The sequence below is a fragment of the Notothenia rossii genome (genome assembly GCF_949606895.1).
Source record: "Notothenia rossii genome assembly, chromosome: 11".
Lineage (NCBI taxonomy): Eukaryota > Metazoa > Chordata > Actinopteri > Perciformes > Nototheniidae > Notothenia > Notothenia rossii.
The window spans coordinates 34,909,613-34,935,368 of NC_136910.1; the positions used below are offsets into that span (position 1 = coordinate 34,909,613).

Sequence of the window (25,756 nt, forward strand, 5' to 3'; positions counted from 1 at the left end):
TTCCAACCAGTTCATCATTGCTGTTAGCTAAAATGTCCAACTTGCTATACATTACCCCAACTATTTCAGCAAAGTATCGATTACTTCAAACCATTTACAGACATAATAAAGCGTGATTTTATTCCTTAATGTTAAATGCATTCTTTTGTATGGCTTTTAAACACGCCATGTCTCTGGTGGGCTGTATCACTACATTTATTAAGATAAGTCTTGATGAAATACAGGGTTATTTAAGGTAGTGTGAACACAAACGACCAGTGATGCAGTAGGACACATCTTCTACTCTTTGCCAATTCAGTGCCTGTGTAGTGGGCAAAAGTAATAAGGAATTACAAAATAAAGGATGCTGTATTGATGCTCCTCTCCTCGCATGGCTGGCCCTATAAATTGCTATTAATGTGCCACTGGCTTGAGCTTTTCATTGAGAGAGACGAGCTGGGGCATGAGGGAGTGGGGTTTGATTTATGGCAGTGTATTTGAGGATTAAACTCCGCCCCACTGGTAGCTCCTTGTGTTTGTGCATGGGGTTGTACTCCAGTGTGTTTGTGTGTGTGCACGCGTGTCCATTTGCCAGGGGAATATAACAACAGCCAACAAACTCAGAGATTGCTTTGCTCGTTCGAAGCACCCTGGATGAAAAAATGTAGCTGGGAAATCAATAAATCAGGAGTCATGTTGTCACAATCGTTCTTTTTTTTGCCTTTGATGGCCCAAGAAGTCTTTCATCATGTGCCTTTAATTTAAGTCTTTTCATCATTTGGCTCCACAGCCGTCAAGACAAACAAAGGAACCACACTGGTGGGCTGCATCGGTCATTCCATCAATCTTGGTCTTTAGATTTTTTGCCTTTGACGATTTTACATCTTCAATGCCTAATCAAGCCCTGTGTTGCCATCCATGCTATATTACATTATATTATATTCTCCACAGCTGCTACCATTAATCCACTAAAGCAGTTCCAACCTTTCATGGGGGAAAGAAAGTGCATTTTAATACAATCATACACAATGTATCTTGTGATTTCATCATACCAAGTGTTATTTTGCTTTTAGGCACTTTGAAGGAATACTACCTACCTACCTACCTATCTATCTATCTATCTATTTATCCATCTATCTATCCATCTATCTCTCTATCTCTCTATCTATCTCTCTATATTTCTATCTATATATCCATCTATCTACCTATCTATCTATCTATCTATCTATCTATCTCTCTCTCTCTCTCTATCTCTCTCTCTATCTCTCTATCTTTCTATCTATCTATCCATCTATCTATTACATTACATTACATCATACAAAAGCTGACGCTTTTATCCAAAGCGACTTACAATAAGTGCATTCGACCAGGAAGATACAACCTTGAAGAAAACAGAATCATAGAAGTACATCAGGTTTCATAGAGCCAAACATTTCAAGTGTTACTCAACTGGCTTTAGAAAGCCAGCCCTTTATTAGTATATAAGTGCTTTTTTAGTAATTCTATCGCTCGAAGTGGAGTCGAAAGAGATGAGTTTTCAGTCTGCGCCGGAAGATGTGCAAGCTATCTGCTGTCCTGATTTCAATGGGGAGCTCATTCCACCATTTTGGAGCCAGGATCGCAAACCCACAAGTTTTTGCTGATGGGAACTTGGGTCCCCCTCGCAGTGCGGGTGCAGCGAGCTGTTTGGTCGATGCAGAGCGGAGTGCACGTGCTGGGGTGTACGGTTGAACCATGTCCTGGATGTAGGAAGGGCCAGATCCATTCGCAGCATGGTAGGCAAGTACCAGTGTCTTGAAGTGGATTCTAGCAGTTACCGGAAGCCAGTGAAGGGAGCGGAGGAGCGGTGTGGTGTGGGAGAATTTTGGAAGGTTGAAGACCAGACGAGCCGCTGCATTCTGGATGAGCTGCAGAGGTCGGATGGCACATGCAGGTAGACCAGCCAGGAGGGAGTTGCAGTAGTCTAGGCGTGAGATGACGAGAGCCTGGACCAGAACCTGCGCTATCTATCTATCTATCTATCTATCTATCTATCTATCTATCTATCTATCTATCTATCTATCTATCTATCTATCTATCTATCTATCTATCTATCTATCTATCTATCTATCTATCTATCTATCTATCTATCTATCTATCTATCTATCTATCTATCTATCTATCTATTGTGGTGGCTGTCCATTTCCAGCCGCCTCCTTGGGGATGTTTTCCCTTTGCCTGTTGTGTGGGCGTGGTGGCTGTCACTCTGGCTCCCGGCTCACCTGCTGCAATCAGCTGTTCACCCTCACACCTGATTCTCATCAGCCATCTACAACGGCATATCAGCAGAGGCTCCACAACCTGTCGGCGCCAGATCGTTGTTAAACCACAGTGGTAAACCTCCAGGCTACTCAGCATTATCAGCTACCTTATTTCTGGATGTTCTGACGCTAACGTGTTTTCTTCCTGTGCTCCAGGATCATTCTCTGACCGCCGTGTTGTCGTCACCAGCCTCCACTTCCTCGCCACTCCTGCCGGATTATCCTTCCCGCACCTTTTGTTCACTAATAAACCCTTTTTGAACACTCTGCCGTGTCCTGCGTTTGGGTCCTCTCAGATATCGTAACAGAACGATCTGGCCAGCATGGACCCAGCGGACACAGGCCACCAGTCCAAGACTGCGGACGAACTCAGCCAAGCCCTGGCCAGTCAAGGCGCTCTCGTGGGGCATCACGCTGTGGTTCTCCGTGAGGTAGTGGAGACTCTCCGGAACCTCTCCGCTAACGTGCAAAGGATCGGCACACAAGTAGAACTGCTCACCACACAGTATTCTCCTCCGCAGCCCGCTGCACAGCCGGCAGCCCCTCCTCCCGCTCCTGCCGCACCTCTCTATCAGCTACGAGAGGCCGTCATTCCCACACCGGAGCGATACGCTGGAAATTTGGGGATTTGTAGAGCCTTTTTGTTCCAGTGTACGTTAGTTTTTGAGCAGCAGCCCAGTACTTATCATACAGATGGGGCTAGGGTAGCATACGTAATGAGTCTGTTGAAGGGGAGTGCTTTAGATTGGGCTACAGCTGTTAGGGAGAGCCAGCCACACATTTGCTTATCATTTGATACTTTCATTTCCGAAATGAAAAAAGTTTTTGATCACCCGGTACGAGGGAGGGACACTTCCAGGCGCCTTCTTTCTCTCCGGCAGGGCTCCCGTAGTGTAGCCGAAGTTTCAGTTGAGTTTAGAACAGTTGCTGCAGACTCAGGCTGGAATAACGAGTCATTGCAGGATATTTTTCTTCAGGGGCTGAACGAAGCAATTAAAGACGAGCTAGCTGCTAGGGATGATCCAGTAAGCTTGGATAATTTAATTGCCACAGCTATCAAGATTGATAATCGCCTCAGAGAGAGACGTAGGGATAGGAATAGCCGTCACCCCAATCCCAGCTACTCCTCACCTGATCCCCAAATTGGGACTGCCACTGCCCCAATCTCCAGATCCTTCCCGATTCCTTACACGGCCTCACCCCCAGAAGACGAGCCCATGCAAGTGGGAAGGGCCCGCCTCTCACCATCTGAGCGTGCTAGAAGGATCCAGGCTGGGGAATGTGTTTATTGCAGCCAAACCAGCCATCTCGTTTCCTCCTGTCCTAATCTGCCAAAAGGTCAGGCTCGTCAGTAGGTGTGGGGATTCTGGCGAGCCCTTCCTCCTCTCTCAACCCCCGACCCAGAACGCAGCTAGAAGCCGTGCTTTGCTGCAACCAACAGTTCCTACCTCTGCTCGCTTTAGTGGACTCGGGGGCGGACGAGAATTTTTTGGATATTAATATTGCAGTTCAGGCAGGAATTCCCTCCGAAGTGTTAGATTCACCTCTTAATGCTAATGCTCTTAATGGTAAATTCCTGTCCCAAGTCACTCACCGCACCTTGCCAGTAAACCTCATTCTGTCTGGAAACCATCGTGAGGTTATTCAGTTTCACCTAATTTCCTCACCTCATGCCCCCATAGTGTTGGGCCATCCCTGGTTAAGAACACACAACCCCCAGATTAATTGGGTAACTGGCAAAATCCTTAGTTGGAGTTGTTTTTGTCTATCCTCATGCCTGCAGTCTGCCCTACCGCCTGCAGAGACCGCCACTCCACCACCCAAGATCGAGCCGCCTGACATGTCATCTGTCCCCACTGAATATCATGACCTGGGAGAAGTGTTCAGTAAACAGCGAGCTCTTTCTCTTCCCCCTCATCGACCCTACGACTGTCCCATTGACCTTCTTCCCGGGGCCCCTCTGCCTTCCTCCCGTCTGTTCAACCTGTCTCGCCCTGAGAGGAAATCCATGGAGAGTTACATCCATGACTCCCTGGCTGCCGGTGTCATCCGCCCATCCTCCTCCCCGGTCGGAGCTGGTTTTTTCTTCGTGTCCAAGAAGGACCGCTCACTGCGGCCCTGCATTGATTACAGGGGTCTTAATACCATCACTGTAAAAAACAGATATCCATTACCCCTCATCAACTCTGCCTTTGAACCCCTCCAGGAAGCCACAATTTTTTCCAAACTGGATCTCCGCAATGCCTACCACCTCGTCAGAATCCGAGAAGGGGACGAGTGGAAGACGGCCTTTAACACACCACTCGGTCACTTCGAGTATCTGGTAATGCCTTTTGGACTGATGAATGCCCCAGCAGTTTTCCAGTCGATGGTTAACGATGTGCTCCGTGACCTCCTCAACCGATCAGTTTTCGTCTACTTGGATGACATCCTTATATTCTCTCGTAACCAGGAGGAACACATTATCCATGTCAGGCAGGTGCTGCAGAGACTCCTGGAAAACAGACTCTTTGTGAAGGCGGAGAAATGCGCATTCCATGTCAACACAGTCTCATTCCTGGGCTACATCGTTGAGGGAGGAAAGATTAGGGCCGACCCTGAGAAGATCCAAGCAGTGGCAGGGTGGCCAAAACCAACCTCAGTGAAACAGCTTCAACAGTTTCTTGGTTTCGCCAATTTCTATCGGCGCTTCATCAGAGACTACAGCAGAGTGGCGGGCCCTTTAACCAGACTCACTTCCCCTACAACTGGCTTTTCCTGGACCCCAGAGTGCGATGCAGCCTTCTCGGAGCTAAAGAGACTCTTCACCACTGCCCCTGTGCTCATCCACCCTGATTCCTCTCGCCAGTTCGTTGTGGAGGTTGATGCCTCCAACACCGGGGTAGGCGCAGTTCTTTCCCAGCGCTCGGAAAGAGACCAACAAATTACACCCTTGTGCATTTTTCTCCCGCCGCCTCATTCCAGCTGAGAAAAACGACGTGACGTGGGTAACAGAGAGCTGCTGGCTGTCAAACTTGCCCTAGAGGAGTGGAGACACTGGCTGGAGGGAGCTGAGCTCCCTTTTATTGTATGGACAGACCACAAAAACTTGGCTTACATCCAAACTGCCAAGCGCCTTAACTCCCGTCAGGCTCGATGGGCTCTGTATTTCGGTCGCTTCTCATTCACCCTTACCTACCGCCCAGGGTCACGGAACCTCAAGCCGGACGCTCTCTCTCGCCAGTTTGCTTCCGAAGAACCAGCTGCCGGTCCAGACACCATCCTGCCTGCCTCCTGCGTGGTAGCGGCTGTTACTTGGGAGATTGAGTCACTTGTTAAAGAGGCTCAGCGGGCGCAGCCTAACCCAGGTAACTGCCCAGCTAATAATCTCTTTGTGCCTATCTCTGTCCGCTCCAAGGTCCTGCAGTGGGCACACGCCTCCCGTCTCTCGTGTCATCCTGGTGTCCATCGCACACTGTTTATCCTCAGACAGCGGTTCTGGTGGCCTTCCATGGCTCAAGACACCAGGGTCTTTGTTGCTGCCTGTACAGTATGTGCCCGCGCCAAGTCCTCCCACCAACCTCCCTCTGGTCTGCTTCGCCCGCTGCCAGTACCTAGTCGCCCTTGGTCGCATGTGGCCTTGGATTTTGTTACTGGACTTCCACTCTCACAAGGTAATACCATCATCCTAACTATTGTGGACAGATTTTCCAAGATGGTACACTTTGTTGCTCTCCCCAAGCTTCCCACAGCCCGAGAGACTGCAGATCTTCTGGTCAACCACGTTGTTCGACTACATGGAATCCCCACCGACATCGTTTCTGACCGGGGTCCCCAGTTCATTTCCCACGTTTGGAAAGTCTTCTGTCGGGCTCTGGGAGCATCGGTGAGCCTGTCGTCGGGTTATCATCCTCAAACAAACGGGCAAACGGAACGGGCCAACCAGGACCTGGGAGCGGCTCTCCGCTGTGTGGCTTTCAGGAACCCCTCTTCATGGTGCCCACATCTGCCATGGATCGAATATGCCCACAACTCCCTGTCAAATGCAGCCACAGGTATTTCACCTTTTCATTGTGCCATGGGTTTTCAACCACCCCTGTTTCCAGCACAGGAAGAGGAAGTTGCTGTTCCTTCCATTCAGACCCACCTTCGACGCTGTCGTAAGGTGTGGAAGGACACCCGAGCCGCCCTGCTCCGTTCCGCTGCCCGCAACCGCCTCATCGCAGACCGTCACAGGACCCCGGCCCCCAACTACTTACCAGGTCAGAGTGTTTGGCTTTCCTCCAAAGACCTCCCACTCAAGACAGAGTCTAAAAAACTCACGCCACGTTATGTCGGCCCCTTCATCATCGACTCTGTTGTTAACCCATCTGCAGTCAAGCTCAAGCTTCCCCCACACATGAAGGTTCACCCTACTTTTCATGTTTCTCTGCTAAAACCTGTTGCCAGCAGCCCCTTGTCTCCTCCAGTGACTCTTCCCCCACCCCCCCGCATCATCGATGGTCACCCAACCTACACCGTCAGGCGATTGTTGGACGTTCGTCGCCGTGGAAGGGGATTCCAATATCTCGTGGATTGGGAGGGCTATGGCCTGGAGGAGAGGTCTTGGGTTCCCCGGCAAAACATCGACGACGCGTCCCTGGTACGGGACTTCCACCGGGATAACCCTGGTAGACCTGGTAGACCAGGTAGGCCGCCTGGAGGCGTCCCTTAAGGGGGGGGGTACTGTGGTGGCTGTCCATTTCCAGCCGCCTCCTTGGGGATGTTTTCCCTTTGCCTGTTGTGTGGGCGTGGTGGCTGTCACTCTGGCTCCCGGCTCACCTGCTGCAATCAGCTGTTCACCCTCACACCTGATTCTCATCAGCCATCTACAACGGCATATCAGCAGAGGCTCCACAACCTGTCGGCGCCAGATCGTTGTTAAACCACAGTGGTAAACCTCCAGGCTACTCAGCATTATCAGCTACCTTATTTCTGGATGTTCTGACGCTAACGTGTTTTCTTCCTGTGCTCCAGGATCATTCTCTGACCGCCGTGTTGTCGTCACCAGCCTCCACTTCCTCGGCACTCCTGCCGGATTATCCTTCCCGCACCTTTTGTTCACTAATAAACCCTTTTTGAACACTCTGCCGTGTCCTGCGTTTGGGTCCTCTCAGATATCGTAACATCTATCTATCTATTTATCCATCTATCTATCTATCTATCTATCTATCTATCTATTTATCCATCTATCTATCTATCTATCTATCTATCTATCTATCTATCTATCTATCTATCTATCTATCTATCTATCTATCTATCTATCTATCTATCTATCTATCTATCTATCTATCTATCTATCTATCTATCTCTCTCTCTATCTATATATCCATCTATCTACCTATCTATCTATCTATCTATCTATCTATCTCTCTATCTATCTCTCTATCTTTCTATCTATATATCCATCTATCTACCTATCTATCTATTTATCCATCTCTCTATCTATCTCTCTATATTTCTATCCATCTATCTACCTATCTACCTATATATCTATCTATCTATCTATCTATCTATCTATCTATCTATCTCTCTATCTCTCTATATATCCATCTATCTATCTATCTATCTATCTATCTATCTATCTATCTATCTATCTATCTATCTATCTATCTCTCTCTCTCTCTCTCTCTCTCTCTCTCTCTCTCTCTCTCTCTCTCTCTCTCTCTCTCTCTCTCTCTATCTCTCTCTCTCTCTCTCTCTCTCTCTCTCTCTCTCTCTCTCTCTCTCTCTCTCTCTCTCTCTCTATCTATCTATCTATCTATCTATCTATCTATCCATCTATCCATCTAGTAATATTCTGTAAATCTGTAAATGAAAGTACAAAGTTTTTCTCATCTAATTCCCTGCTGCCCTGTTTAGTGTCTGGAGGGTAGGGAGTTAACCTTGACATGTTGGAGGTTTGTGCTTTATCTTCTTCTCTAAAAATAATGCCGCAGCCTCTTTTATGAAAGTCCGACAGAGGTGAGCGCTGTTGTTTTTACCAGGGTCACATTATTCACAGTCTGTGTATTGTCTGCAGTATTCAAACAGATTCTCCCTAAAAAGGCATCCCTGATGTCACAGAGAGACAATGGTAAGGCTGTTTGAAAACAGGTTTGACCCCAAAATAAGGCTCTGCAGCTCCAGGCTTACATTGCCTTACTTTTATGTCTTCACCCTTTCTTCACTATTTTAAATTAAAGCAACATGAATGTGTTGCAATGCTGTAAGAAAAGGTCACATTCATTAAATGGGGATACAGCTATTGGTCACCAACTACTAGATAAGAGGAACTTTTAGAATTATACAAGTTCAGTGTTGTAAGGTCAGTTGTACAACTACAAGAACTATCAATTCAAGCACAACTTGCTATCTCTACTCAGTAAATGATGTTCAAATGACTTGGAAATTACTTCAATTACTTCAACTAAAACTTTTTGTTCTGCAGGCAGCAGGTGACATTAAACAACTGTGTTAGAGAAATGTAAAGCGGGGAATTCACTGACTAGAAAAATGAACCCCCAACCCTTTGTTTTCTCAATGTGTATTCAGCTGGGGCACATAATAAAGAAGTTGCAAAATTTTACTTGTAAGAGCCATTTAGGTGTATTATTATTTCTGGTTAATATTTATGTTCAGAGAGACAGTTGCATATTCTTTTAATTCAACTGAAATTAATTGGATAATCACGAGTTATAATTACACCGTTTCTGTATATTGTTTGTTCATGGGCTGCGCAAGGTTTATGTTTGTTATTGTTTCGGCCGAGTTCCATGCGGAAAGCAGAATCTAGTGCTCAAGACTATGAGTATAAAATGACTTCACCAGTCTGACGAAGGGGAAGTCTACAAGGTAGTTGAAAATGTTTTTGACTGCACATGTCTGGACCGCACGCCTGATGGTGTTTGTACTTGTGTTTAATGATCTATACTGTATGCAGTTGAAAGTGTTATAAGTCGGTATTGGACGCTTACAGATCTATGGACTATTTAGTGAATAAAACCCTCATACCTGTGACTGTGGCATTCATTGAAGGTATTTGGATGTTTTAAATGTGAGTCAACACTCAAAATTGCCTTGAAGGCTAAGTGGCCTTGGAGCTTTGTATTTTGGATCAAGCGACCAGTACACAACCATCACATTGTGTAAATTCAATATATTTTAAGTGGATAATGTGTCACCTCAGGAAACACTGACTACAACTAAATGCGTTGCCTACAGGTAGAATTCAGAGACAGTTTATTACACTACAAACATTTATTTTCAATGAGAAATCTAATTTCTATCACAAGCTAGCAAGTCAACATAATGAGGTGGATAAGTGTGCAGCTGCTGACTATGTTGCATCATTAATCAGTTAATAAAGCACTGCAGAGAAGGCCTTTTTTTTTTTTACTCATTAACAATGTGCCACAAATAAATGTGTGTCTTTAGTACCTGAGTCTGTGTGCCTACATGTCTCTGTTTTCTTTGTTTAACCTGGTTGCAAGAGGCATCTCTCCTTGGGGACAATACAGTTAAAGTAGAATTGCTGTGCATTAATTTGTGTTACAAATAGACCCGTATGTATGCAGGCTAAAGGTGGTGAACAAAAGAGGGATACATTATGATAATGCAATACAATAAAGTCCAATTTATGCAATCCTTTATTACCCTTGAGTTGAACCAGAAGTTATCTGAAAAAAAAACGTTTAAATTATTCTGAACTTCATTATGGTAGTTTTATTGCATGGGGATTGAATAGCATTATATGATATTGTTGGTGAAGGGTCATCCATCCCATACAGGTAGAGTTACATCAATTATATGAGAAAAACTCTGTGACAGATGAAGTTCGAATATCTGTATTAAAGTCAAATGTGTAGGTACTTTACTTGGGTAGTTACGTTATATGTAATGTTATACTTCTACTGTGCTATATTTCAGAAGATTAGACTGTACTGTGTATGCCACCACAACCATTTAACAGCTTTAGTGGCTAGATTTTTAATGCAAAAATAGAATTGACTGAAATGAAGTAATATCATGGATAAAGCCTTTAAGTAGTTTAAACTAGCCCTACCTTTATTGGGTGCAACATTTATACATTTTTAAATGTACCGTTCTGCATATATATAGAGTATGTTTCTTCAATGTTATGTTTCATTTGATGCCAACAAGGTGCTTTGACAGAAAATAAATATGAAAACTGAAATAATGATAACAGCCAACACGACTCATTTTGAGATAATACATTTACAATAGCAAGTTCAAACATTATATTTACCGGCTTGATTGTGATTGGATCATTACAAAGCAGTATACCTGTAATATCAACACAATAAACAGTGAGCCATGCAGTATAATAATGATTGGCTAAAATTCACCCTAATTTCAAATAAAAATATTTTTATAAATGTGAATGTAATAATATAAATCACATACAACCCTCCTGAATGCAGTTCATGTAAAATAAAGTAACAACAAAAAAATCACTCCTAATTTTAATTGAACAAGAATGATTATTTATTCAGTGTTAAAAGGAATAATAACAAATGGGCAGTTTTACAGATCTACTTAATTCAATTACAAACTGAAGTGTTTACAAAACAGACTATAGGAGGATTTTTGTGTCACCAAAGTATGTTCAGTTGCACAAACATGCACTGTTTAAGAGCATTTTATGTTCAACGCAACCTTGCAAGCACACTCAAAAAGACAACAAGTTTCTAATCAATCCTTTTGAGTTGGTATTGATAGCAAGTGAGCTGTGTTTCTATCGATTACTGCGGCACGGTTCTGCCCTTCACTGAGGACCAATCACTGCCCTCTGAAAGACTGTGGAAGTGTTTAAGATGCAACGTGTTTGTGACACCCTCCGTCCCTGTTAGCTGTATTCATATAAGGATGAGGGCATGTGTTTTCCACGACCACCAAATAATATTATGTTTCTGGCAAAATACTATTTTGATTTAAAATGAATAAGAGGTATATAATATTTTTTCACATTTAGGAAGTCCATACAATTGTTACCAGCACCCACATTGGGAAAAGTGGTGAACAAATAACTCTTTTAGATCTTTCACTAAAGTAAAAGTAGTTTACAGTGTACAAATAATCTGTTGCAAATAAAAGTAATAGTTTCAGAGTCCTACTTTAAGTTAAAGGACATACACGTTGCTTTAGCATGAAGATATACTCAACGCATCAGAAGTAAAAGTACTCATTATGAAAGCGGCACATTTCCGAATAATTTTTATTTTTTATCACCAAATAAGATTATAAGGTTCAATGTTGGGTCTCGACAGTAGTTTAATCCACAACAATAAATCACCATTTCTTGGTTGTTTTTTATTTAAATAATCTGAATCCTCAAAGTAAATTGGTATCTTAAGCTATAATTGTGGTGGAGTAGAAGTATATGCCAGCATACAATGAAAATACTCAAGTGCTAGTACTTCAAAGTCATACTTCAGTATGGTAATTGAGTTCATGTATTTAGTTACATTCCACCACTGTTCGTGTAAAAATGTGTACAAAGAAAAATAAGTAAAACCAAGAAAAAAGACATTTCTTGTTCTTCAGTGTGACAGGCAAACTAATTGTCCCTCTGTTCTCTCTGTGATCGCAGCAGTACAATACATGTGAAGTCTCTTTGGTTGCGAGTGTTCATTTTTCGGGGCCCCTTATCTCAGGGAATTCTTACGCTTAAGTAAATTAAAATAATCTTCTTGTACTTAGGATGTTTTTTCAGTCTCATGTTTTCGCTTTGATTTATCTCTCACACACTGTCCCCCCCGCTCTTTTTTTTACTCAGTTCGCTCTAGGAAGTGTATAAACCCAGAGAGCGATTTGCATTCTGAGTTGGTCCTAGAATCTCCCCTTCGGGGTAAAGCGATAGAGAGATGCACATGCTGATGTGAAGGCAGGGACAGGACAGGCTCATATGAGCCTGATAAGCCAACGCCTGGGGAGAACAGGAAACTGATTTGCTTAATTGGCAAATTTGTTCCACTTAGATAGCAGCAACCAGTGTTGAACTACACCACACCTAACCCAGCCAACCAGCCCTCACGGCAGTCTACTGGTGGGGGACTACGTGGTGTCAAGGTCGCCATGTTGACCGTCAAACAGCAGCCAATATAAACTGAAGCTAATGAAAACTGATCCGCACTGTGCCCCTCTGAAAGTTTTCACTCTTGTCTTGTTTGGTAAAAGATAATTTTCAGCCAGAGGAGAGATCAAATGAAATAAACTCATGATATTGAAAGCAGCATCTCATGGTCGGCAGGGGGTCCCTGGAACTCGCAGAAGAGTATTCTTTTCTGATAGTTTCAAACCTTTTGAAGAGGTTAAAATAAGGAAGCCAACATTCCTCGAGCAGTTCTGTTGATGTGTTGATCTGTGTCTTAAACTTGACACAAAAAAGTGTGTTCAGTTCAAACCCTTCCAATTCCACCCTGCATCACGCCTAAACACTTAATTATTCTGAAAGCCAATATAACGCCCTAAATTTACAATCATTTAAATGGGAAGTGAAGGCGACATGGAGACGATTACAAAGCATTGCAGTAGGTTTTGTTCCATCCGATTCAATTAAGGTTGAGTTTCATTAACAAGCACCCTTCCCCTCTCCCCTCATTGCTGCAGCCTCTCCGCTTTCCCTCAGTCATGTATGGCCTTTTCTCAATGCAACAATGACTTTCATGAAATCACATTAAACAAATGAGCCCGCCGAATCTGACAGCAGCATATTCTAGAGGCGGGGGTGGCTAAACCCTTGTTGTGTCCTTGGTTTATCTCCTCACCGTCTCTGGAAATGTTATGTTCATCGCTGAATAATTACATTTTAAGTACTTCAAATGACTTTGGATGAGAGGCCTGATGATTAATTACACTTGGTATAGAATACTTGAGCGGTTAATGTGGGGCTAATGATTGTAAAACTGTTTTTTTCCTAAAGTTATTTAAGTCCTTTATTTTTCTCCCCCACTAAACTTTTACCCTTACAATAGCAGCCACACTTTTCACTCCAGTAATTTGGAGCTGGCAACACTCAAAAGCTATTTGCATAGTTTTCTTTCTAACTAGGCTGTATTGTATAATATATTTTCGACAGTTTTCTCCTACAGTCACACTGGATACAATGATTACTCTCAAGGTTGTGATCAATCCCTCCTAAATCAATTACATATAATAATATATCCAAGGCCTGAAAATAGGCCATGTTGTTCAAGAGTCATGCTTCAGTGCTATCCACAACACCTACATGTATTTCAAATAAGTATATGGCATTTTATTCAGCTACTGCAACTAATCACTCATTTGCAAGGCTATAAACTCTAGAGTTGTAAATATAAAAAGTGTAATTTTCTGTGACAGTTATGATCCCTGATGGCACCCTAATTGTTTTCTTAGAGCTACATTAATGATGCAGTCATTATCACGGCCATGATCTTTATCCTCTTGCGATTTATAATTTAGAACAGACTGAATTGCTTTCAAGTAGGCTACAACACATTCTCCTCACTTTTTAAGATATACAGTAACTACACTACTATATTCCTTCTCCATATCTCACAATTTTAACAGAGTTTAAACTGTTTTTTGACATACCTGTATAAACTGTGTCTAAGCTTCAGGCCTAAATGAACGTTTTTCATGACAGCAGTTGCTATGAGACATGCTGTCAATTTGAGTGTGCAGCAGCCTGGAGCATTTCATAATCTTATATTCCCCAATCATTATTAACAGATGTTTCTTGGGTGTCTTTTCTCCGTTAAGGGATTTAGTGTATGTCCATATACAACATTGACAGCATTTAAAGGTCCTATTCTGCTTTCAAATGTATAATATCTTCAAAAAGTAGATGCTAGCAAGCTAGGCTACCTAGCGTCCATGCTAAGGGTACCTTAGCTTAGCATTAGCACTGATTCTAAGTTGTTGTACTTTTCGTATATGTCAGGATTCTCATGTTATGTCACGTTTGTAGTTTTGTATGTCTGGTTATGGGTGTTTTCCTCCTTGTATATTGTCTGGTCCTTCTTCCTTTGTTTTCCCCCTGTCTTTAGTTTCCCTGCTGGTGCGTCTAATTGTCTGATTGTGTTCACCTGTCGCCGTTGTGTTTCTCCCCCCCTCCCCGGCTGTTTCTCGTCTTGTGATTACCCCTCTCTGTATTTAGTCTTGTCTCTTCCTGTGTTCAGTGTTGGTTCATTATTTTGTCGTTCCTGTTCCCCTTCATGTTGGTCATTGTCACATTTGTATTGGATGCTACCTGGTAGGTACCTGTTTTTGGATTCTTGTTTTTGTTCAGCTTTTGTTGAATAAAGCTCGCCTTTTGTTTCCTTTTGAAACCAGCTTCCTCCTGATTCTGCATTTGGGTCCTATTTTTCCCCAACCCTGACAGAATGAACCAACCAAGAATGGACCCAGCGGACAGTTTGTACGAGGTGGAGTACATTTTGACATGTTTGAGGAATGACTTTAGATATGCCTCCAGTAGTGAAGAGAGGCAGTCAGTTTTTTCTGCGGCACGCCAGGAGGTAACCTCAAGGTCCTGTTTGAGGGAGTTGCTACCCGAGTGGGTGGAGGACTTTTTTGGCATCTTTGAGGTCAAACCTGTTTCCCAGCCTGCTGACCCCAGGCATGCTAGCTCCCTGCCTCCCAATTCCCAACCTGACGCCATACGACTCGGTGTGTTCCATCTGGAGTCAACCCCTGCTTCTTCCCCAGTTCCTGCTCCTGTCCAGGAGCCGTTCTCTGGTACTTGTCTGGCTTTTGGAGGTCCACGGAGCCTCCGAAAGGCTCCTAAGAGAAGGAGTCGCAGGTCCAGGCTAGCAGCGCTTTGTGCTCCAGTACCATCCCACACAGCCATGGTTCCGTGTTCCGGTTCCGTGCCCAGCGGCCATGGTTCCGGCTCCAGAACCGGCCCACACAGCCATGGTCCCTGCCCCAGTTCTGGGCCCAACAGCCATGGTTCCAGCCCCGGTTCTGGTCCCAGCAGCCATGGTTCCAGACCCAGTTCTGGCCCCAGCAGCCACGGTTCCGGCCCCGGTTCTGGTCCCAGCAGCCATGGTTCTAGACCCAGTTCTTGCCCCAGCAGGCATGGTTCCGGCACCAGCGGCCATGGTTCCGGCCCCAGTAGCTCCTCTTCCGTGGGGGATCCTGCCGAAGCCTGTCCCACCGGCTCCGGGTCCTGTTCGGCCTCCGGAGCTGTCTGGTCTTCGCCCTCGGGCCCGGCCCCCTGACTCTTCCTGCCGCGGTCCTCGCCCTCGGGCCCGGCCCCCTGACTCTTCCTGCCGCTGCCTTCGCCCTCATGCTCGGCCCCCTGAGTTCGCCCGCTGTGGCCTTCGCCCCCACCATGGACTCTGCTTTGCCCCCGGGCCGTCCGCCCGAGACCCCCACCTTGGACTCTGCCTTGCCCCTGGGCCGTCCGCCCGATTCCCCCTTCTCGGCTTCTGCCTTGCCCCCGGGCCGTCCGCCCGAGATCCCTTCCGGGTCCTCCGCTGTGCTCCTGGGCTGTCAGCCCAAAACCCGTCCTCCAGACCCCCTCCACCCACCCTGGTGGCCCTTCTTCCTGTGTTTTTCCCCTGTCTTTAGTTTCCCTGGTGTGTCTAATTATCTGATTGTGTTCACCTGTCGCCCTTGTGTTTCTCCTCCCTTCCCCGGCTGTTTCTTGTCTTGTGATTACCCCTTTCTGTATTTAGTCTTGTCTCTTCCTGTGTTCAGTGTTCATTATTTTGTCGTTCCTGTTCCCCTTCATCTTGGTCATTTTCACATTTGCATTGGATGCTACCTGGTACCTGTTTTTGGATTCTTGTTTTTGTTCAGCTTTTGCTGAATAAAGCTCGCCTTTCGTTTCCTTTTGAAACCAGCTTCCTCCTCATTCTGCATTTGGGTCCTATTTTTCCCCAACCCTGACAGTATACATGTATTTTATTTTAACATATGCTGAGTCATTGGCAGCTCTAACACTCAGTTTGGTCTTAGTCCCACATTAGTTTTTCCCGGGCCAAGTTGTTGTGATGAACAATGACCTCTGTAAAACTCACAGCTTCGGCTTTGACCTCGGGGCTCCGTTTTCTTTTTGGTAATTACGTTTTGAGTTTCAATATTGACTGCTTAGCAAGAGGGGATTTAAATTTCAGTTTGCCTTTAAGAAAAATCATTACGTGATTATCTTTCCCTAAACAGAGCAAACAATTTAATAACTTCAACATCACAGTGCATATAATCTGTTTTCTTAGCAGCTCACTGTCTATAAAAAGCAGAGCCAAGTGAAGAGATTTGGCCATCTTGACTCTTGTCACTAATAAACTGAAGCAGACTTAAGCTGTTTTACTGTGATACATCCTCTGTGGTCGGATTTACAGTGTGCACAGATTATTGCCTCTATCACTACTGGGACAGATAATATAGCATTCTGTGATTTTCATTAACATCCTACACAGCAGCCCAGTACACTCTTGTGTGGCTTAGTTACAGCGAGATGCGGATAAAGTTATTCCCTCTCTCACTGTTAGTGTTGCCTCTGAGAACATGAGGAGAGCAGCGACATAAGGGGATTTCAAGCTGTAAAGTCGGCTCTACAGCGTTTGTGTCTTAAAACAGCATATTGAGTTGGAACTAAATTCCTTTGCATCGGGACCACTCGGCAACATTTAAAGTCTGATTCACCATCAGGATCCGTTGCAAATGACAAGACTATGAAAAATCCTAATAAATATTATGACCAAAATAAATATGCCTCAGAATACACATGTGGTTTAGCAGATCACACTGCACCATGACCTCAATTCCTTCAACTCAAAATGTGGCTGAGCTACAGCTTCTCTCTGAGCCAAATTTCACAGAGCTGTTTACAAAAACAGGCTTTAACCTCTCAGCAGTCCCTAAAGTCACGAAGAAAGAAAAGTACAGCCATCCTCAACTCACAATGAGAGTTTTCTTAATGCCAGTCATACTAGAGAGAGCTGGATTTTCCTGCATTATTTATTTTCACCATTCTCTTTGTTAGCCAGTCACATTAATGAATGCATGAGGAGTTGCCTATTTGATGACCACAATGCATCGGGGAGACTAGTGGTACACCGATGCTTCATTTGTGAGAGCTGAATCATTCATCATGCACCACACACACGAGCACACACACTAATCCTTCACGTGTGCTGTGGAAGGAGTCCATGGTCATCTTTGAGAAGGCTTAAAGTCTGAACATATATTTTTCATAGCAAATAGCAATGTGCTGTTAATAATCAGGAAACATCACAATCAATCACAATATCAGATTTTCACTACAGAATTATTGTGGACAAAGGAATTTAAAATATCAATACGATTATAATCAATAGTGCATTTTTTTTTTTAATAATGCTATTGATCCAATTTATGTTTAACTTTCCTTATTCTGACTGTTAAAATAATTAAGTTTGACATATACACAGATAAACATATCGTTGTTTTCTTTCAACTGATCATAAATTCAGATATAAACTTATATTTCTTATAATAACAGAACTAATGTAACCAAGGCTTTAGTATCATAACAAATAACCAACTTTTAAGTCAATTCCACATTTTGGGAGCAATAGCAGCGTTTCGGTCCTGTGCTTTGAAATTAGCTGATGTGGCTGTTATTTTGTTTACGTATGGATCACGGACTGTGCCTTTAAGTAAATGCAAAGCTTCAGATGCTCGGGCACACAGGCTTTGATATTGACATCTCTGCCTGCTGAGCCTTCACATGAAGGCTCACAACATCAGAGCACCGCACAACAGGACTGTCCGCAAGAGCCTCATTTTAAATTCAAAGTAAAAAATAAAATGGCAATGACAGGCTCTCCCTTTCAAACACACACACTCACACAAAAACACTCAGAGGAGGAGGCGAGGGAATTATACTGAGAGTGAAATTAATACATGGCATCTAAATAAGTCATAGCCGTACATACTTTTACCAGAGAACACAGCGAAAAGAGAACATAGTGATGCACATGGTCGGTTGTTACTCCCAGTATATGAATAATATCTCCTTCTTGAGCAGAGCGAGCCTGAGAAAGCTATACAAATTGCATCTTCAGCTCATCAACTGCAGCTTTAAACTGAAGAGATGTGCAGATGCGTCTGGGGCAGCAGAGTAACAAAACAACGTATCATGAATACAGAGTTACACTGTAAGGAATGCAGACAGACGACTGCTCCTCTCCAGGCAACACGGGAGAAAATGTTACTTGTTTGAAGAGCAAGAAGCCCTCACCTCAGCCACAGGCACTCCCTCTGGGGGACGACAGTGCAACACAATCATGCCATTCAGAGGCACCTCTGTGCCTTGGGGGTCCTGCTCAAAGTTCTTCCTCAGGTCTAGAAAAGAGAATAAACAACATGCATTAAAGAACAACCACAACAGCATGAAGACATGTTGTTTCATGTGTGACCTTCCGCTCACACACGACCATGATGCAATCATTGCTTCTATAAAATCATGCCACCAGCCTGAGAAATAACCTTTTCCAGAACAATAAGGTCAGTGTGGTATCAAAGTGACACGGTGCTTACAGGCGATGCGCACGGTGGCCTTGCGGCTCTTGGAGGTCCCCAGGTGGCTCCAGGCGACACACAGACACCAGTAGTCCTCCGGGCCATGGAAGTCCTCCACCTGCTGCCGGGACACGTTGATCATCACCTCGCGGATCTTCAGCCCTGCAGACAAGAAGATTGAGTGCTTAGATAGGCTTTCATTATATCACAGGGCTGATCAATAACAAAGATGTAGATTTGCCGGGACAGGGTGATGAGTGAAATCTGAATATGATAAGATTATCAGCGGTAAACAGATCTACCATTTGCCGGGGGGAAGAGAAGGAGGGGATTTGGAGATTTTACTTGAACACTTTAAACCGTGATGTACTTTATTGTGAATATTTATATCCACATCATTGCTGATATTTTCAAAGCCCTTGTTAAAACTTCAGTTCTGGCAAACAGATGGCCGGCCATTCAAAAAGCTGGATGTACTATCTAATCTATTTACACAAAAGTGACTAAATGACATCCGGTGGAGGCATTAACTGAGAGGAGGAACACATCAGCCAGTAATTGTTTTAAGGGAGGGTGTGATTATGCATTTTACCTCTATGCAAAACATTTGAAGGGGCAATAGTTTAAGGTGGAAAAGAGTATAGCAAAACAATGCAATAAATACTTTCTAAGACAATCAAATGTTTTCTTTCTGCAGCAGAACATAATGTCATAATGTCCTTATTTAATACATGTGTGTGTGTGTGTGTGTGATGCAGCTCGTAATGAGCGAGGCTTTGGACACACATTCTGGTGACAAGTGATGGGAAATGAAAAGCCTCACATTTCAATTATATGTAAGTATGGACAAAAGATGACAAGCACAGACCATTAATGCAATATGGGGCTTTATTGGGTATCTAGGTAATTTCAGCTTTCAACCAACGTATGTGACGTCCCTCTGTCAGCCAACTTGAATAGATGCATTAGTATATGAATGCAGTTATGGACAGCAAATATTAGGTGTCTGGTCTCTGACCTTTTCACTTTCCACAGTATACCATTAACAATGCATAGAGGGGGAATGGGAAGCGACAATAACACATACCATACCCCTCCACAGAGAAAGAAATAATAACAGCCTACGGGTAGGTTCTGGGGTGGAGATTGAGCAGCTAAACTGGGCAACATGCTTCCATGCATCACTTGATGTGTTGATGATTAAAGCTGGGTTGGTTTTGTTTTTTAGTTTTTAAAACAGAAGATGGTATTTTACAGTAAAAATCATAGGATTTCCCCTCAGTTTACTTTAAGGGGCCATATTCTGCTAATTTTCAGGTTCATATTTGTATTAAGTGCCTCTACTGTGACATGTCTCCATGCTTTAATGTTCAAAAAGCTCTTTATTTTTCTCATACTGCCTGTGCTGCAGCACCTCTTTTCACCCACTGTCTGAAACCAGAGCCCAGTCTGCCATAGGCGGAGTTTGAAATTTGCGCTTGGGGGGGCAAACCTTTTTTACTGACGTCAGTACAAAGTCCCAACTATTGCGTGGGGTGCTACGGATACAGTAGCAATAAAGCCAGCGCTCACCGCACTGAGTATGACTTTTCCACATACGAACACAACTCGTCCCGTCATGCACGCCTCATGCCCGCCGTACACACACACTCATATGGAAGGGGCGGTTTCGCCGCCCAACAACAGTGCATTACATCTGTAAAACGTATCATAACTGTGCACATCTTATACTTATTTGATAACTACTATATTCCTTGGTTACTTGAACACGCTATAATATTATGAACCAGTGTCCTAGTACAGAAGTAGACGCCTTAAAGGTTTTAAAGATCGCTGCATATCCATTACTGCTATTTTGTAATACAATAGCTGAATCACTTGTATGCAAAAAAAGGCGAGGGAACTTGTGTCCTTAACCTCATACGTCACACACACACGTCACAACATGCGACTGCTCAAAAATGAAATTATATCAAACAAAACATGATATTATTCAGATTTGTATTGTAACAATCATTATATTACATCTATTAAAATATTGACATACGAAATATTTGTATTGGAACAGCTTTAGACGTAGTAATGCTGTAACATATTTCAGCCACTAGGAGGGGCAATGCCCACCCTGCCCCCTCCCCCGCAAAATCCGCCTATGCAGTCTGCTATGATTGGTTAGCTGGCCGGCTCTGTTGTGATTGGTCAGCCACCAACGAGATGTCCCGCCACTTATCATAGCCTATCATGTTCAATGTGTTGGAGCACTAGCTAATAGAGAGCCGAAGTCCCTCCCTTTCCGGTGATCCTCCATGGGACCTTATTTCGGAAAAAATATGTATTGAAATCAATGGCGAGAGAGAAATTATCTTTCGATCCCGTTTGAATTATGCCATGAATTACACATGATGTTTGTCAATTTAAAAGATAATTTTGCAAGTAAAGAAAAAAAAAGTTTGTCGTAAGATTGTGAAGTAAAACTTATTTTTGTGTGAAACCGCTCAATGAACTACATCTCTGGTCTCGCACAATACACGTCACCAACACCAAGACGGCCGTCACCTTAGCACATTTCACCTCTTTCTTTCAGAATGAGGCGAAAAGTATTAAACGAGGAGAAAATCACTACAAGTCTGGCCATGTTGAGAGCTGCAAATACACAAAAGGGGAGTTAGACGATTCCGTAAGAGCAGAGGTGAGTGTTAAACGAGTGTAACGTGTAACGTTAATGACAGCTAATAATAATAATAATAATAACTTGAATTGATATAGCGCCTTTCATAACCTCAAGGTCGCTTTACAAAGAAGCATACAAGGACAAGACATAAAACATAAAAAAAACCTAAACATAAAACAGGGGGCAGAAATGTAACTTTAAGTGGGGGGGGGGGGGGGGGGGGGAGTGAGTTATTGTTGGAAGGCGATGATGAACAGATGAGTTTTAAGGGTTAAAACTGCGAAACAACACAACGCGAGAGTGTAACTTGGCCTTGCCAACACTAATGTCATCCACAGTCAGCATACACAGCGATCACCCAGTTCTTAACGATAAAACTAGTCGCTAAAACAAAACATGGGAGTGTACCTTGTTAGCTAATGTTAGAGAGAAACTCACAGATTTAACCCTTGAGACCATATACATGCACAACAACCTAAATAACTCTGCAGGAAAGGGAAAACCGCAAAAGCATAAAAAGGCCTCTTTAAAGACATTGGAGCAAAGAACAATGTTAGAACCTGATAATATTTTTATGTCTTATGTGAAGTTAGTTACAATTATATCATTCTTTAGATTTAGGTACAGTTTGACTTTGCAGCACTGCTGTTTACTGTTGGGAACAGAAAGTGTTTTTATCATGCACTAAAGTCCTGGAGCAGTTCCACTGTCAGATATACAACAGTAGCAGGTGGTGTATCTGTTTAAAATGCAGCCCCTGCAAACCTACACTGTATTGTTTTGCAGATGCATTTTTGATTAATAATCAAAGGCAGCAGCAACCTCAGTGACAAATAGATTGCATTTCCTTGTGACTGCTTTACAAGAAAAGACACAGTTTGCGCTTACAGTTGAAGGATTTTAATGTTCTAGCAGCCTAGTTGTTTGGTTGGCATTAGGAGTAACTTAAAGCGCTGTTGGAAAGTGACTTTCTTTGAATCTCTCATGTGTAGGTCATTGAAATTTTTCTTAGGGATGGCAGACTCCAACATTGACCACTAACACAAACAAATATGCAGAGAATTGATCAAATAATGTGAACCCTTGTGTATGGCTGTTACATGGCAACCTTACACAGTGTCAAAGGGATCCTAACTTTAATTATCAATGATCATATCTAATATAACATCATTTCCATGGTTATCTTTGAAACTTCTTTTCTCTAGGCAGTAAATCTACGAAGGTTGTATTTTACCCTGATTTCTAGTAAAGCTAACAGGTCGTGCTTAACAACTCATCTCACAGCAGCTGTTCAGAAATCAGTGTAAAGCGGAGCCTCTTGTGGCTTATTGCTTAATTACGCAGCCCTGCACTTGTAGAGGAGTTGTCTCTCCAAAGGCTTTTGCCGTCTTGCAAACAGCGGCTCAGACAGGGGCCGAGATTAAATAAAACTAATAATATGAAATGAAAGGTTATCAAAGGGAGCCTAATGAAGTAATGTAAAACAGAAATGTTCTCCGTAGTAATCCTCTGCAATGACTGGCTCATATTTTGTACAATACGCACACATAGACACACACATACACCAACTCCATCTCCCCCTTCTTTTCACTGCTACAAATTAGAGACTTAATCAACATGCCTGTGTGATTAAGTGAGAGGGGGGCAGGATTTAACTACAGGATAATAAAAACAAAACATTGCACTCTGGTGACTGGGTACATTTAGACTTTTTTGAATTAATTCAGCTTATTGTTTACATATGAATTGTTATGGTAGAAGCTACTTAAAATGATGCATATCTGCTAACATTTAAAGGAGTGGCTATCTGCTAACACAGATCAACATCAGAAGGGTTCATGCACAATTACATTTGCTCAGTTTTAAACAGATTAGTTGCACGGTGCAGGATGAAGCTCAGCAGGCGTTTAGGGGTTATTTCAAACCCATGTTCAGAATTGGAAGTGGAGCACTGTGAATCCACTTGACAGTAAACGCGCAAAGTGAGAGGTCTTTTCAAAATCATCAGCTATGAAAGCTATTTCCTCCCATTGTGTACACAAAGAAAAAGAGAAAAGGCATTTTTAATGGACCAATGCAGTTATGACTTGTAATTTCCCATTGCTTACTCCAATAACATCTATATAATACAAAAATAATTTCCTCTCAGACCTTCAACATTACACAGCTTTCAATTTGACTCAGTTAGAGCTTTCCATTTCCCACTTTCAAAGTTGGGTTTAATAACAAATCTTATTTTATTGTTCGGGTAAAATACAATGTTATTCTAGAGGATTTTCAAAGAACAACTGCAATAAATATGAATGCAAATAAGACTTACTCATTTGTGCGACATAAACAGATACATATAGCAGCTTTGCAATGCAGTGAGTCTAGTGCTTCAGTGAGGGTTTATTTCATTTTTCTGCTTCTGTTCAATGCGATTTGGCTGTTTTGTATTTTCTATACTGATTCATTATGTAATTGTGGGTAATAGCAGTGACTTCAGATCTCCTCAAAAAACATTTTGGTGTCTTCTTCTTCTTTATTGTGTAACCAGCAATCTTTCTTCTTCTTGTTATTATTATTTCTTCCTGTTGGGCTGCCAACAGATGTTCTGTTACGACCCCTCAAAGACATGGGGGATGAAGACATTTGAGTCACCAAGAAAAAAGCGGACAGCCTGACTCACACAGTATGAATTGGCCTTCAATTTGAATCACTTTACAAACATGTTTTTACTTTAATAAACTAACCATACACCACATCTTTCTTTACAAAGCCTAATCATTTGTAAAAGTGCTTTTTAACAAGCAATTTCAACAATGGATTGGGGCAATAATCTTAATCGCCAAAGAGACTAGCCCCTTTTAACAATTAGACCCCCAAATCCGTATTAATGATGGAAACGGATGCACAAGTAGCAGTGTGCTGCTCCTTATGCAATGTATTATGCTGAAAACAGAAGAACATGACTCAGAGGGTGGGGTAGGCTGCCAATCTGCAGATTCACTCCAAAAGCTTATTTTTCTTTCTGTCACACAGTGGGATAATTTCTGACCATTAAAGAAAACTAAATAAAAAAACTAAAATTGATGCTTTTCATATCATCTCTTTTCATATTTCAACAGTTAACAAATAAAAGATGAGCTTGCTAAAACGTAAACACATATATTCAAACACAAATGCATGAAAACCTGTAATAAATACACCCCACAGTGAAGGGTGGCTGAGTGAGGGCCATAGTATTTCTGCTGAAGGCGAGATAAACAAAGAGAGAAATCGGAAAGACATTCCGACTCCCCGGTTCCTCGCATTAAGCCTAGATCAAAGAGCTAAGTCTCTTCTCCAAGTAGCCTGGAATGACACTGAGTTAGAGATATTATCCAATCACTGCTCGGTCATGTCGATGACATGCGGTCACTTCTTGGCTCTCAGGAATACAAACAGCCACTCAGCTCTTCCATGAGCTGGCCACCTTTCTTCATCTTTGCCTCTCCTTCCTTCAGGCTCATGCCAGCGGCTCTTGACAGAGCACCACAAAGCCTTGACAACAGCCCTGAAGGTGGAGCAGCTTCCATATGCCCATTCAATCATATTCTTTAATATGTCTCTATGCATCCTCTATAAAAAGGAAGAGATATAGCAAAGCTTGTCCTCCCACGTTGTTGTTGTTCTCTATTTCTTTCTCTGTCTCTCTTTTGGTCTGCCTGGCACCGGGCCTGCGGTGTGATTTCTTCCGGCTTTGGCCCATTGTTTCGCCTTGGCTCAGTCTATGAAAAGACCCTTAGGGAGGAAGGCGGTGCCAGCGACAAGTGGTTCCCGATCCAAGCAGAACTCGGTGGTCCGGGCTCAGCTAAACCAGGTCCAGGATGTCTCCATCATACTTAAGATACGTCGGATTGGGGATTTTTAGGATCCTGTTTGTGTTAGGGATCCTCCGGGAGGCAGCTGTGTACATAGTGGGTGAGGTGGATGGGTAATAGCTGTAGGAGCGCGTCAGTCTAATGTGAACCCGGCTTTGGGGAAATGTTTGTGAGATGTGACATTGCGGCATGCAGCTAAGCATGTGGGGGCTGTGAGGTTTGGCTGAGGGCCAGACGCAGACGAACCCTGCTAGACAAGCGGAACATGCTCCCAGCAACATCTTCAGTCTGGTCCCAGCTGTGTGTGTCATACTTAATCGTGGAACCAAAGGGACGCATTACTCCATGCATAAAAAAATCATGATAATTCAGCCATTAAAATGCTGCGAGTTCTCATTCGTGTCATTCCCCCAGTCGGCTTGTTTATGTTTATCCAAAAAAAACAC

At 43.2% G+C, this 25,756-nt stretch overlaps 1 protein-coding gene across 1 annotated transcript in view; it reads right to left on the reverse strand.

Moving 5' to 3' along the window:
- Positions 1-25,756, reverse strand: part of LOC307024272 (netrin receptor UNC5D-like) — a 208,726-nt gene that overhangs the window by 44,504 nt on the left and 138,466 nt on the right. Inside the window, exons 3-4 of the mRNA XM_079658261.1 lie at positions 18,813-18,956; positions 18,514-18,617 (exon numbers count right to left, since the gene is read on the reverse strand). Of these exons, the coding sequence (XP_079514387.1) occupies positions 18,514-18,617; positions 18,813-18,956 (248 nt within the window). The remainder of the gene's footprint in view (positions 1-18,513; positions 18,618-18,812; positions 18,957-25,756) is intronic.